We start from the raw sequence: 14,800 nt of genomic DNA on the forward strand, positions 1-14,800 counted from the left end.
TAGCGCGACAATGTGACGTCACAGGTGCCCCGTAACTATTTATACTTGCGCGTTGTGGTCGCGACACTAGTTGCAGTCTTCTCCTCAACAGAGGTGTTACACCTGAGGAAAGGCTACCGACTCTGCTATTTCTACGCACTAGAAGAAGAAGCTGCCTGCGACCTCATTTTTGATTTTCCAAATCGGTCACAGAGGTTCCTCCACATTTTCCGGCATATGGCCTCCTCTTTTCCAACATTCATGGCGATTTCTCGCCATGAATTCTGGCACCTCTGGGCATCTCTGTGTTCCTTCATTGAAGGATCGTACAGATGCCTGTAGAGGCGCACTTGCTCGGAAAGCTTGCCCTCGAATTCGTCCATCTTCCTGTTTCCGCTTTGGCGCACTCAGCTGAAAAAAGAAGAGTGGCGCGCGACCGCCTAAATCCAGCGAGATCTACGTCATTGTGTCCCCCTAGTGGAGGTCCCAACCCCAGGTTAGGAACCACTAATATAAGTAAATGATAAGTAATCATAACACTGATACATACATAAATAAGAATATTTAAATATTAAATGTTCAAAATGTCTTAAAGAGCTTACAGATCTAAATACACACAAACACTGTAAGGTCTGACATTGTTCTGTGACTTTGGTACCAGTCGCTCATACAGCTGTTACAGCTGTCACAAACACACTGTCAGTACATACATGTGACCTTGTATCTGATATTAACTGGCACAAACTCAAATATCAAAAATCGAATATCGTCACCGGAGTCGACGGGAAGCTTCAAAAGCAGAAACTGACTTCCAACGCTGGCGAGAAGATTCACATTTTTGCTTATTGAATACAATAATTCTTACTCAGCGACTTGTTTCACTTCTCCTTTAGGAGCTCTGTTTAACATGTATTCACTCTGTGTGGTTTATTGTGTGGTTTTCAACCTTTTAAAGAACCGTTTAACCTTTTAGAGGTGATAGAGGTTGAAGTTGTGACAGAGGCAGCGATACAGCGAAAGGAAAGTGAAGGAAGAGGTTGAGCAGTTTAGTGCTCAGTCAGCTAATTTAAATTACATTTAAATAACTTTGAATTGTCTCTCAGCTCATTGGTTCCTGCTGAAGATGTAAAGTTTCATGTTTAAAAAAGGTTCAATTGTTCCTAAAACAACAGCTGTTGCATAAAAAAAGAGCCATTAAAGATTCTTTATTCAGATAAATAACACATTTTAAATAAGTTTTGTCATATACTCACTAGATTTAAGTTTCATTAACTGAATGAAATTGGTACAATTTACCCAAGTGACAACAAATGAGTTACTATTACTTAAATATTGTTTTACTTTAATTTGTTAGAGGTAATAAACTTAAACGGTTTAAGACTTAAACAACGTGAGTAACAATCACAGTTTTATTATTTAATAAACGTAAGGACAGAGAAAAAGGTACTGAAGGTGTTTTTATTGCTGGTTTTGGCTCCTTAATCTCCTCAACCTGTCCTCTGTCTGTCTCTGAGTTCACTGGAGGCTGAATGTTTGATATTACTGGGTGAAATCAGTTAGTTGATGCTATTTTATTTTACAGGAAGATAAAATGTTTGAATATTAAAATAAAAACAGAAATAAATTGAGTTTTGTGACTTTGTGTCTGTCACACATTGTTAAATAGAGGAACAGTATAATGTATTAATATGCACTGAATATAATATGAAACATCCAATAAATAGAAAGAATCAGTCTAATCGATGACAGGAAGAGCTTTCAGAGTGCAGGTGAGTCCGCAGGTGAGTCCGTCCACAACAATGAATCATCTTCTGTCTTCTTAACATTTAATGCTTCTTGTTGTGTTTCTGCGCAACGTGATCTGCAGCCACACACACACACACACACACACACACACACACACACACACACACACACACACACACACACACACAGGGATCCTGCCTTTGCGGAAGCCAGAGCAGCCGAGGCGGCGCTAAATGAAATTAGCATACTAACTGTTTATCTGTGCGGATGGACGGGTGAACGGAGCTTCCTGGAGAAAACTCTCGTCCTCTGCAGTGCACACACCGCCGGAGTCCGGGCTCATTTTGTGGGGATCTTGCTGCCGTCCGCCTGCCGAGGAGATGGGGGACAAGGCGGGCACCAGGTAGGACGGCGAAGGCTAACAGCGGCTAACGGCTAGTTAGCATCACGCACTTTGCTAACGGTAGCTGCTCGCTGCTGGCCCGGGTGGTGGTGGGTGGGTGGGGGGGGCTGCACACATTTACCCGCTTTATAGGGGGATATAAGCCGGTGCTGAGATCACCGGGCGGGCCCCTTCGGTCCGGGTTTGAACCCGTATTACGGTGACCTCGTTCGGAGGAGGCGAAGTTAGCTCAGCAGGGTGGGGTTAGCTAACCGCTCCAGTCTCCCTTCACAAATCTGTCAAATCTACATCTCTCGCTAATGTGGCTGTGTAATGTGAAATAATAGGAACAGACACATCATTAACAGCGGCTGTTTAACGCACTGCATGCAGCTGCACTGTTTATATGTAACAGGTCATATTTTAGTGTTGTACAGAGGAATTCCCACGGTGCTTTTCAGGCAAAATACGGCCGTAGTGGGCGGTATCCACCGGGGGAAAGCTGCACTTAAACACGAGAGTTTATTTAATTAAAGAGCTGCTCGGTGGTTGTTGTCACAGCCGATGTTAACAGAAGACTTAACTGATTCATAAAACACACACGTCTGTGTTTTATTTTGTTCTCTTTTAGAGATTAAAGTGATTAAGAATAAAATCTAAATAAATTCTAATGGAGTTTGGTGCGAGCGCGCACACTGAGGTTAGCCTGCCACTAATAGAGGCTAATATCGGGTATGAGGGTACCGCAGGCTTCATGCTAATTATCTGTAAATGTGTTTTAATCAGTTCGGAAGCTTCTCTTATATATAATATATATAATATATATAATATATTTAATATATTTAATACATGAGGTTTGGTTTAGATGCTGCTGTGAGTGAGCAGGTAAACAGAGGAAACTAGAGCTGCACAATAAATCAGAATATTAATAAAATAACTGAAAATAGCTGACTGGTGAAAATACAGTCATTGTCTGTAATTAAAGTTCAGCTTTTTAGCTTACAGATTTTTCACAAATTGTAAAAGCTGCAGTGTTTTTAAGAAGGTAGAAAGTGATTATAATGTCATTATGATCTCAATAGTTGTGTTCAGTGGAGATTGTGAATCATATAGCCAGCCAGAATAATCACAGCGGCTCCAAGATGCTGAGTTTAACTGAAACAGATTTAAAGCAGCTGATTTTCAGGTTTCTTTAATCTGCTTCCAGCTCTCATACACTCCCAGTTAACGGGGTTAGCACTGTCTGCTTTCCTGCCACTGTTTTTGTTCTTAATCCAGAGATCCGGATCAGTATTAGAGACCCTGTTTTCAGACCTCTGAGGCTGAATTAATCCAGCACACAGAACAACAAACACTGCTCCACTTTGAGCTTTTTAAATCTTTCTGTTGTGTTTCTGTCGGGCAGACCTCGTTCACGCCGCTGTGTCCGGGTGTTTTCTGTTCGCTCTGTACTCCTGCACAACTGATTTTTAATAAAATGATGACTGTGAGGTTAAAGTGCTGACTCTCAGCTTTAATCTGTTTACGTGCTGCATGTTTGTTGTAGAGACAAACGGTTGCTCTTTTTACACCTTTTTTATATTTATATATCTGCTCCTTTAGCTTAAAATACTGAATAATGTTCCTCTTTCTCTGAGTAAGTTGTGAGTAAAGTGTACGATCAGGTCTGAACCGGTGGTTGACGTCTATAGAACGACAGACAGTTGTGATAAAAGCTCAGGAACCAGAAAAGATTTGACACTTTGCTATTAAACGTACATTTTAAAGTGAATCTACACTGTAAATGTCTTTTAGGAGACGGATGTATGTGGTCTGAAAGTACTCCATTACTTTACTGTAGTTGTGATTACGTCTGAAACAGTTTGTAAAATGTCAGTAAAATGAAAAGCAGCATTTTCTTACATTTAAGAGGCTGGAAACAAACATTTTTTGACATTTTCTTTCTTGGAAATTGACTGAAACAATTGAAAGTAATGTGAGTTGACTAATTGAGGGATTGCTGCGGCTCTCAGGGCGTCGACGTTGTCGAAGGCAGGTGTACAGCGTCTGTGGTCTGACTGTTGTTCCTCTGTTGGACTGAAACGTACAATCAGGCCTCTCGACCTTCTGTGATTTAAGTAAACATTTGTCTCTGTTAACTTTCCTGCCTCTCTCTGTCTCTCTGTCTGTCTCTGTCTGTCTGTCTCTCTCTCTCTGTGTGTCTCTCTCTCTCTCTGTCTCTCTCTGTCTGTCTGTCTGTCTGTCTCTCTCTCTCTGTCCACGCTGAACTCTCAGTCACTTCCTGTTAGGAAACAGGTGGGAAACAGGGAGGAGAGGAAACGAGCAGGAGGAAAGACAAACATTATGCAAACAGTGACGACTGCTGAAGAAACAACTGATATGCACCCTTCGCTACATACGCACGCTATCGCACAGGAAGTCTGTGGTTTGTGTGGGAGGAGGTGGCCGATCAGCTGTGGATATTATAGATTATCAGTGTATTGATCGTCTCTGTTGGGGCAGTTTACTGCTGAACAACCTGCAGTGGAACGTTTTACATGCAGATACTCTTAAAGCTTCACAGAGCCAAACAAAGTCACTCCAGGTCCGTTTGAGACCAATCACACGCACACTGAGTCCACTACAGGTGTGAGGGGCGTGGCCTAATTACAGCGCCACCATCTGGCCGACATAGCTCGTGTTTCTTGGGAGGCGCACACACGTCGTTTACAGTTAAGTTTTATGTTTCCAGCTCTTTTCAGCTCACAGGAGCACAAACTCGGGTTTGAACCCCAGTTGTTGTACATGTAACTCCACTGTAGGAACATAAAGCTGCCATAATGAATCTCTTTCTATGAATGGATCAATAATAACAGCTGTCTGGTAGTGAATTATCAGCAGCTTCCTTCAGCTTTAGAGGGCTTTATAGTGAGTGTCGGTGAGAGCTGGAAGGATTTATTGATAATTGAGTCATTTTTTAAGAACAAAAGTCAGATTTTAGCTCCTTAAATGTGAATATTTCCTGCTTTCTTTCGTCCTCTATGACAGTAAACTGAATATCTTTGGGTTGTGGATAAAACACGGCACTTGAGTGACCTGATTGTATCTGAATATTATTGAGTAATGTCACATCTTTATCTGTGATTATCTTGGTGCAAACTGAAGCTGCAGCTGACCATTATTTTCTCCAATGATTGTCTGTAAAATAACATTATAAAGAAAGGCGTGATATGATTTCCCTAAAGCCAAAGTAGATTAATTTAACTTGTTTTCATCCAACAGACCAAAAGATATTGTGTCCAACTCATATAAGACAAAGAAAAGCATCAAATCTTCATATGTGGCAGCTTTGTTTTAAAAGTGAAAACAGTTTAAGCAATTAATGTACTAATCATTGAAGCTCAACCAAGCCCCTGAATTTGGTGGCCAAAGTAAATGTTTGGTGGCCAGAATATGAACGTAAGTAAATCGAGGCTGTATGTTAAATCACATTTTTTAGAATAAACAACTTCAATATAAGATTCATCAGTGAAACCTGCAGTTTGATTCAGATCACGTCTTTAGAATCGGAAACAACAGCAGCAACTTCCTGCTTCATCACTGATCGACAGTGTTTACTTTGTGCTTCACAGCAGCAGGTTTATAATCCAACAGATGATTTATAAAGTCAAACTAGTTCAGTTAGTGTTCAAACCCGTCTGACGCTCCTGTCGCAGCACTCTGTGGATTTATCACCGTATCATTACGTCTGCACGACTTTCATGTTGCATTTAAAATGAAGCCCCTGTTCACAGCCGACATTAAGGCGTCCTTGATTGACCGTTTGACCTGGTCTCACTTCCTCCACAGTGAATCATCCAGTTTCTGTTCTACTGGCTCTTGGACCCAAATAGAAACCAGTCAGCGTGTCAGAATCCATTGCTGTTGTCGTGGCTGAGGTTGTTTCTTAAATGATCACAATCACCACTCAATGTACAAACTATCTTACAGGATGAGACGTTGGCTCTTACCACACCAACCGCACATCCTTGCATATAAATCATTTTACGAGCTCTTGGCGAGCGGCCTGCTGCGGCCGAGCGAGCCGAACGCCGTCCTCCATTTTCATAGTAAACCGCATAATGTTACTCTGTTGCTCTTATAGACTGTACATATTGTAACCTTAAACAGGTTATTACACTTAATTAACCACAAAATGTTGAATTTGGAATAATAAGTGACACGAATGAGTGCGGGCTGCTGTTTGTGGGAATTGCCGCCATTGTTTCTGCTCATTGATCCAATGTGTAGACAGAAAATAGGCCCGTCAGCTGTTCTAATAATATAATATGCTAAAATGTCTGAGTCTGAACACGGTGCAGAAACAGAGTAGAAATATCCATGTATGTGACTCAGGTGTACAGAAGCTCCACTGTTTTAAATGCTGTTTAATTTGGAACCGGTTCTCCGCTGTATGACTGTGGCACTGTTGTTATAATATAGGATATTTACCCTCGGTCCCGGATGTGCTGCTCGGTTGGGAAGCAGCGGCACTCGTACGTAGAGTCAGATACATTCCTGGAGTGTAAGACTAGAAGGATATACAGCAGGGTAGTTTGACAATGGCTGGTTATTATTTTATTATTATTATTATTATTGTTATTATTATTATTGGTGCAGACAGGCGGTCCAGTCTTTTATTGTGAGAAGGTTTAAACTGGTTGGTCTAATAACAGAAGATATTATGAATCTAGACAAAGGTTATTTAACCTTAAACACTTTGTAAACCTACCGATGACGAAATGACACAACTGAAACTTAATCAGTAGAGCAAATACTCATAAACTACTGGAGCTGCTATATGTATGTGTTTGTCATATACACAGTTCAAACATGTGGAGGGTTGAGGCCAGCTTCACTGAGACTCCGCCCCTCCAGGAAGTCAGGAGGTAGGTAGAGGAAGGTGAGAGTAAGAGGGGAAATTCAATAAAAGGAATTCATAAACTCAGAGGCAATCCAATCAGTTTTAATTCCCATCCCTAGTCAGTGAGTTTGCCACCGCACGTTCCTGCAAATGTTTCACAATAAAAGCCTTGTTAAGAAATGAAAGTCTGCTGAAGGACAAACTACAGCTGGCTAGTTACCTCGCTAAAACTAATGGGCTCAGTCTTTATTAACTTTCCAGGAATTCATTTCACAAACTAGTTTGCAACATTTGACTTCAGTCTTTGTGCTTCCTGCCTCTCTGACAGCCGTCGGTTCAGAGGACATTGGGTGTGTTCCATGTGCCAAATGTGGCCCAGACCACCTCCGAATGTGGTCTGAGAGATCAGATCTCAGCGTGTCCCCGATGCATCTTCATACCTGCACTCGCGGTCGGCTCGCTTCACGTTCACACGAGGTGTAAACAGCCTTGAAGACGAGGCTCAGACGTGTTAACTGACGCCGCGTTTGAACCGTTTGTCTGATATTGACGCCACTTAAAGGCGGGCGTCCCTTAAAGGTGAGTGACAAGTGTCTGTGGGCGGCAACCCGATGCACCGAGTGTGATGATGAGTGTTTGTGCAGAGGAAGTGTAGTGAGGAAGTGCCGTCGACTAGAATTCAGACTGTTTCTGTGTTTCTCTGAGTCACTCAGAGCGTGAAGTTCACTCTGGCTGTTGTTGGGCTAATGAATAGCGGCGCTTTTTAGGTCAGTTTGCTGTTGAAACGCCTGAATCAGCATGAAACTGTGTCTGTCAGTGAGAAACTCACTGACCTCTGACCAGGAGGAAGGACGGTTTCCTTAATGTACAGACGACATTTTCTCTCCTTTTGATCCGTCTGCACCTTTTACACTTCATACAGGATCCATCTTATGGTTCCAGGTTCAGTTCCCTGAGGAAGAATAAACATTAAATTGTGCCTCATTTTACACTAAAAGGTGCGTTTGGCCTCAAGATGTAAAGAGACGCCGTAGTAACGTTACATAAACAGACTTATTTAACGTCTGTGGCAGCAAACGCCTCACACAGCCTCTCAGTAACTATTCTACTTATTTACACACTTTACAGCAGACTGAAGTCACAACCCCTCACACACTGCGAGAGACTTTCACAACTAATAACTAATTCACAGCATTCGTTGGGGTCTGTCTAGTGTCTACCAAACATCTGGAGAACCTTTATTTTGCTTTTATAAATATTGATAATATTTCAAATAATTGTGCAGCCCTATTAAAGTTAATGACGTCCCGTTGTTCCGGGGACAATAAAAATACGACCTGGGACACAAACACAGACAATTTTGGGACAATAGAGAAATGTATTATTACTAATGAAATGATTATATACATATATATATATATATATATATATATATATATATATATATATATATATATATATATATATATAATTTGTAATTGTTCAGATTACGGCGCTTACACACACACACACAAAATCAATCATAGGAAGAATTATTGGGTTAGTCTGTTCTCATAGCTTGTGTGTAAATAAATGTAATCTCCCTCCGTTTGTAGTGAGTTTGGGATTATTATTTACTTCCATCACCATCTTCCAATCAGAAACAGGTTTGCAGTGATGCATTTATTGATCAGACAGGTTGAAATAAACCAGAAACTCAAGTGACGACCAAACGCAGAGGAGGGTTTTAATGTTTTATTCAGATATAAGTGTGCAGACCAGAGTGAATCGTGTTTAATTTGGGACAATGATGGTTACAGCCGGGACGGTTGCAGGACACTGAGGGAAAAAGTAGTGATTAACCAATAATTAACCAATCAACCAATAGTTTCAGCGTTGATCTCAGTCTTTAGATATTTTTATAATTCTCTTTAAAAGCTGTCGTTTCTGTGCCAACAAAAATCAAAAAGTGTTTGTTTCCCAACCTCTGGAACATTTTATGAAACCACTTTTATGCCTATAAAATATTATGGGTCAGTAAATTTCACCACTAAAACCTCAAACTATTTGGATCATCTGAAGAACAAAAGAATAAATAAAGGATTAATATGCAGGAAAACAACTCTCCACGGCACACAGGGCACCGTTTATTGGCACACGGTCCACAGCTGGAGTTCAAATGATCCCATCACATACAAAACACTCAGTTCTTGTCCAGGCATGAAGCTTCACGTCAGGTTCAGGTGATGCAGTCGCTGTCACAGGGGGACGGGAGGGTCTGTTTATCTGAGCTGCCGTCCCCGCAGACCGTCCTGCAGCAGGTGGATCAGCCGCCGCCGCCGCCACACCATCAACGTTTATCCGCCTGGAAAGTTTTGGAAGCAGCCAGCCGAGCGTTAAAGCGTGTTTACATGCAGCCGGCTGTTTTCTTACAGAGCTTATTCCCACGGCAGCCGGTTAAAGCTCGCATCACACCCACGTAGGGGAAAGTGGAACTAACGGCGGCGGTTGGGCTGCAGACAAACATCACGTCACGCCGGTCTCACAGGTTCAGATCTTGAGGTCTGAGGAGGTTTAGTCTCTTTTTTTTAAGGTTGCATTTATTATGCAACTAGAGCTGAAATGATTTGTTTTTACAGTTGATCCACTTTTTAAAGGGTTTTCTCTGTTTTATATCACTACAAACTGACATTTTATACAGCCAGCAGTTTATCTATTTATCAAGAAAATAATCCGTAGTGTCGACAATAGGTGCTGCTGTGAAATGGTGTTTGTGGGCGTCGCTCTTTTCCAGGATTGGCTGATGTCCAGAGCCTCACTGATACTGGCCTTTTAAAGCCGATATCAATAAGAAACACATCAGCCCATGTTTGTTTATTGACATAAATCCATAACATTATTATGAGTTTGTTTGCACATAGATATGGAAAAGTCCCATTGGCTTTTAGTTGAAGGAACCAGGACGATTGTAGCTAACCTCACCACTGCAGGTGTCTGTAGTGACCCAGATGTGTACTGACTGTTTTACAATGTAAAAATAACAGATAGGTAACAAGATGCCATGTCAGCAGAGAAATGTCAAGGTTCAGTTATCTAATCACAACTGATAGAAGCCTGTAGCCGTCCTGTAGCTACTCACAGTTAGCAGGAACTTGAGGTTGAGGAACTACCTTCATTTTTACAACTGTAGCTCCATAACTGCGATGTAAAGGCTGGACAAGTTCAATCAGTTCAACCAGTTCAACCAGTTTTTAGATGCCCTGCAGCAGCCAGACAGAGGAAGAGACGTTTCTATATCTGCCTTTACTAACAGTTATCCTGTTGGTGGATCTGTGATTTAAAACAGACAAAAACAGGGCGAAAGTACCAAACTTCAATAGAAATGTTAGATTCTTGCGGAGCCGCTGATGTTCGGCACTGTCAACTGTCAGCTTTCCTCACTTTTAGGAATTTTAGTTTGAATTCTCAGACTGGGTGGGAAGAGTTAATGACAACCAGAGTCTCTTCAAACACAAACACAGTGGAGTTCACTACAGATGTATGATGAAAATCTTTGCCGGTATTTGGAAATGTTTCACTTAATTGCAGCAGCGTTATGTGTAAGTCAGTGTCCTGATTTACTGGTGAACACCACAGAACGAGCTCAGATTACTGACATCAAACAGAGGAAACACGGGGAAGTTTTAGCAGAACATTTTCAAACATCTTACAGTTGATCTGCAGCAGGTGGATCTTTTTAAAAGCTTCACCGTCGCCTCAACTGGAAACCAGTTTCTGTAAATATCAGGAGGAAGAAGTCTGCTCCTCCACTCTTCAAGTTCAGGGTTGCAGCAAATGTTTTATGATCTATTATTTTATCATCGATTAATGCACTAACTGCTACCCAGAGCCAACCATTAGTTCAGTGTCAGTTCAATTAAACCTGCAGAAACCCTGTTACTAGGCTGCACCGATACAAGTGCTTACATTTGGGTAAATTTCTGACTGTAACAAATTTAAATGTTGATAATGACGACTAACGAGGCGCCGCTGTAAAGTAACACTGACGCAGTTTTCTGATTAAAGTAACTGAAACTGGTACGATTGGTGTCGGTTCATCCCAGCTCCTCCAACCAGCTTCTGCTTTAAGTTCAAAGTAACTGACAGCAGAGTTTAGACAGTTAGTGGACTGGTTGAAGAACAGTTTTAATAATTAATTGTCATTAATCTTTGGTCATGTGAGGTTTTGCTGCTTGTATCTGTTTCCTATCAGTAATCTGAATACATTTTGGGTTTTGGACTGACATTTGAAGACGTCACCTTGAGCTCTGTGAAACTCTGATGGACGTTTCTTACTGTCAAGAAAATAATCAGCTAAAAATCAATAATGAAAATGACCCAGAATCCATCCTGATCATCCCGTCCTCCTGTGCCGTTACAGCTCAGTGTTTTTGTGCTTTTTGGACTCGTAGCTGCAGTTAAAACCACCACAGCGATAAACAAGCATTTAGTGCCAAAACTGGAGCCACAAAAACTTGTAAATCAGTTTTAATTTGTGCTTTGAAGTGCTCTAAATATAGCGGCGGTGTGGAAAGGATCAGCGGCTCTGACAGGAAGCAGCCGTCAGCTGGAGCAGCCGCTCTGTTGTAAACACTTTACTGGCTGCTGAAACAGTTCAGATGCCAACGTTTCCAGCTCTGCTTCGCCAGCTCCGCCTCCTTCCAGCAGAGCTCTGATGCTTGAGTTTCTCCTCGCCATCTCGGCTGGTTTTTAACCGCTTCACCTTCAAAGCGGAGATGTGAGGAAGGGAGACCGCTGTATTTGTTACTTCCTGTTTATGTGTATTGGCGTCTGTTAAAGGAAGTGACCATTTCGCACAAATGCTGCGAACCTGGAAGGTTTCCGGCCTGTTTGCACTCTCTGTATTACTCTGAAGCTGTAGGATGAGGATTGAAGCCATAATCCTGATGGTTTTGATCAATACTGTGATCACGATTGAGGATTATAACTCTATGGCCATCAGAAGATGAACTGCAACAGTACTCGAGTACTCTGTGGCTTTTGAGCAAAGCTGAGTCGTGCGTGGGTGTTAATTCTTGACCTTAAGGAACAATATGATAATGAAGAGCGTGAGATTAGATTGAAAGCTGCTACCCTGCAGGTACAGCTGTTAACCCTTTAATGCATCAACCCACTTTCACTGCTGCTGTCTTTATCCAGTCGGGCCTGGCGCTCCATCCATCTGCTTTCTTTGTGCATAAAACAACCTGAGTGGGAAGTTGTGGATAAAACTAGAATCAGACGTTAGTGAATACAGTTTTTTTATGTGCATAACATAGGGCTGCACAATTAATCACAACACGGCCAAGTGAAATATCCAAGTTGCAGAAGCTGCAGTTCTTTTTGCTAAAGGTGAAATGTGATATATATATATATATATATATATATATACTGCAGTGCTGCTTAAACATCTTGTTCTCCAGATGTAAGAAAACATGTCCAACAAATGTCTCATCGTCACAGTTTTAATAGTGTTTCCCAAATCTTCTTCTTTAAGGAACCTTTTTGTATCATTAATAAACTGACTCAGATTTTATGGATATTTCACATTATATGATTTAATCTGTACAGTGAACTCAGTAACTGCAGGAAGTTTGTGTAAAACCAGAGATTTGGATGAATGTAAGCAGATTATTTCCTTTTTAAAGAACTTTTTATACAATTATTTTCATTTTTAACAATCAAACAGACTTAATGAAGTTCTGTTTTCTTTCTCCCTGACACTTGGCTGTTGTTCTATTAGATAATTTACTTTACATTTTTTCACAGAAGAGAACAAAATGTTGAGATAGAATTAACTTTATTATCCCTGAGGGGAAATGTGTCTTTGTCACACAGTATGTTGTGTACTGTAAGGCGATGTGGTGCGATTCTCATAAAGAACATATGCATGAAATAATGGCGTAGATATCCGGGCTGTGACTTCCTCTGCGGTGCGATTTGCTACTTGATGCACGAGAATCTCGATATAGATGCATTTAGGCTAATTTCAGTAAACATGTATCTGCATATGAACGCAGACACATTGAAATAAAAGCATGTATCTGCATATGAACGCAGACACATTGAAATAAAAGCTAATAAAAAGCAGAATCAATGTGTTTTTGGGGCTCTATGAGTTGAATTTCCGGCGTTACGTTCGGCCTGTGCTCGCCACACCGACTCAAACTGCTTTCACACTCTGCAGGTAGAAATCAGTATTTGCAGCTCTGCTATAAACGCTGCTGTCTGTGAGTGTAAAGGGGCACGAGTTGAAAAAGTTAAACATCTCACAGAGGAACATTTAGTGACAATGAGGCCGAGTTATTAACAGTTCAACAGAGTCACAGAGGGAAATATAACGTACTGCGTTCTGGGTAACAACCTGCGCCTGGCCCCATTAAAGCTCTGTGGTGACATCCCATAAAGGTCATACAGAGTGAGTTTCTTTCTCAAACCGCTTTCCTCCTCAGCTTCCTGCTGTGTTGAAATAAACAGAGGCCGCGTTTGAGACATTTCCTGACATTATTTAGACAAAATATTCTAACCCACGCAGACGATTCACGATCACCTTTCACTCAAATCAGTCTGAAACTCGTTCAATTACACCAGAATGAATGAGTGACTAACATCACTTCTCTTCTGTTCTTCTTCCTCTCTGCTCTGTCTTCCCTCCCTCGTCTTCCTCTTTCCACATTTCTCAGAGTTTTTAAGAAGTCGAGCCCCAACTGTAAGGTGAGTCAGTTGCTTTATTTATCCTGCAACAAGCGACACTGTGACCGACGGCCGGAAATATAAAGTATTCACATATTGTACTTCACTAAAACTACCTGAAATATCACATACAAGAGCTATGTGGAGTTTTTATTGGTGGGAGAAGCACTAGAAGTAGAGATACTACTGTGTGTATGTACTTCCTACTGTACTCAAACATACTGAATCACTTTACCTACATTTTGTTACGACACATTTCTAATTATTACGTCACAGAACCCTCTCTCTGCTCGCGGTCAGTCTGAATCGTAATAAAATGTTAGTCACGTTGAAAGAAACGAGAGAGAATGAATGAAAGGAATCTGACGCTGTGGTTGGTTGTTGCAGGTGACAGTTTACCTGGGAAAGAGGGACTTTGTGGATCACCTGGACCACGTGGACCCAGTAGGTGAGTCAGCACATCTGGAGGTTTGTACGTTAATACTTTATCAAGAGTTCAGTGTTTGCTTCCCAGGACTCAAAACCTCCTCAGAGACATGTTACAGGAAGTATTCAGTAAACGTCGTAGTGTTTATAGAGAATGCACTGACGACTGTATGACTGAATGTGAGAGCCTTTAGCTGGAGCAGCTGTGTCCGAGAACTTAAGCAGGTAAAAATCTGAGTTAGTGGAACTGTGTTGAACTTTGTGCTGACATGGCGTTTTGTCTTCCTTCCGACAGATGGAGTGATCCTCGTCGACCCCGAGTATCTGAAGGACAGGAAAGGTAGGACGACTTCCTCCTGAACTCTCAACATCAAAGGGCTTTTTTAAAAAAGGGTCATTGTGAGGTCTGAGAGCCAAACATCCAGCAGTCTTTGGTCTGAACCGGGCTTTAGGTCCCCGGTCCTCCTCCTGGCGGTCCAAAGCTCCAGTGCTACCAGCGTAAAGACCAACACTGCCCCGTTGCTCCGAGCACACAGCCCGGGGGGGTCCAGGGCGCCTCAGAGGAGCTAACAGCAGCTATATTTGGTCTCCTGATGGACATTTTTCTCCATAAAATAAGATCTAGTTTCACCAAAATCAGTCACATAGCTGGTGGTTGCTCACTGGTTCTGACC

General features: G+C 41.6%; 1 protein-coding gene and 1 long non-coding RNA gene across 3 annotated transcripts in view; one reads left to right on the forward strand and one right to left on the reverse strand.

The window, feature by feature from the left end:
* Nucleotides 1-14,800, reverse strand: part of LOC127360471 (uncharacterized) — a 114,335-nt gene that overhangs the window by 69,272 nt on the left and 30,263 nt on the right. The gene's annotated exons all lie outside the window — the stretch shown is intronic.
* arrb2a (arrestin, beta 2a) overlaps nucleotides 1,897-14,800 on the forward strand; it is a 25,600-nt gene continuing 12,696 nt past the window's right edge. The window contains exons 1-4 of one of the 2 annotated variants that reach the window (XM_051394878.1): nucleotides 1,897-2,128; nucleotides 13,691-13,721; nucleotides 14,088-14,148; nucleotides 14,422-14,466. In XM_051394878.1, coding sequence (XP_051250838.1) covers nucleotides 2,106-2,128; nucleotides 13,691-13,721; nucleotides 14,088-14,148; nucleotides 14,422-14,466 — 160 coding nt within the window. In that variant the 5' untranslated portion in view covers nucleotides 1,897-2,105. The remainder of the gene's footprint in view (nucleotides 2,129-13,690; nucleotides 13,722-14,087; nucleotides 14,149-14,421; nucleotides 14,467-14,800) is intronic. The other variant, XM_051394877.1, reaches the window with a different exon arrangement.

This window comes from Dicentrarchus labrax, unplaced genomic scaffold, assembly GCF_905237075.1.
Source record: "Dicentrarchus labrax unplaced genomic scaffold, dlabrax2021, whole genome shotgun sequence".
Lineage (NCBI taxonomy): Eukaryota > Metazoa > Chordata > Actinopteri > Moronidae > Dicentrarchus > Dicentrarchus labrax.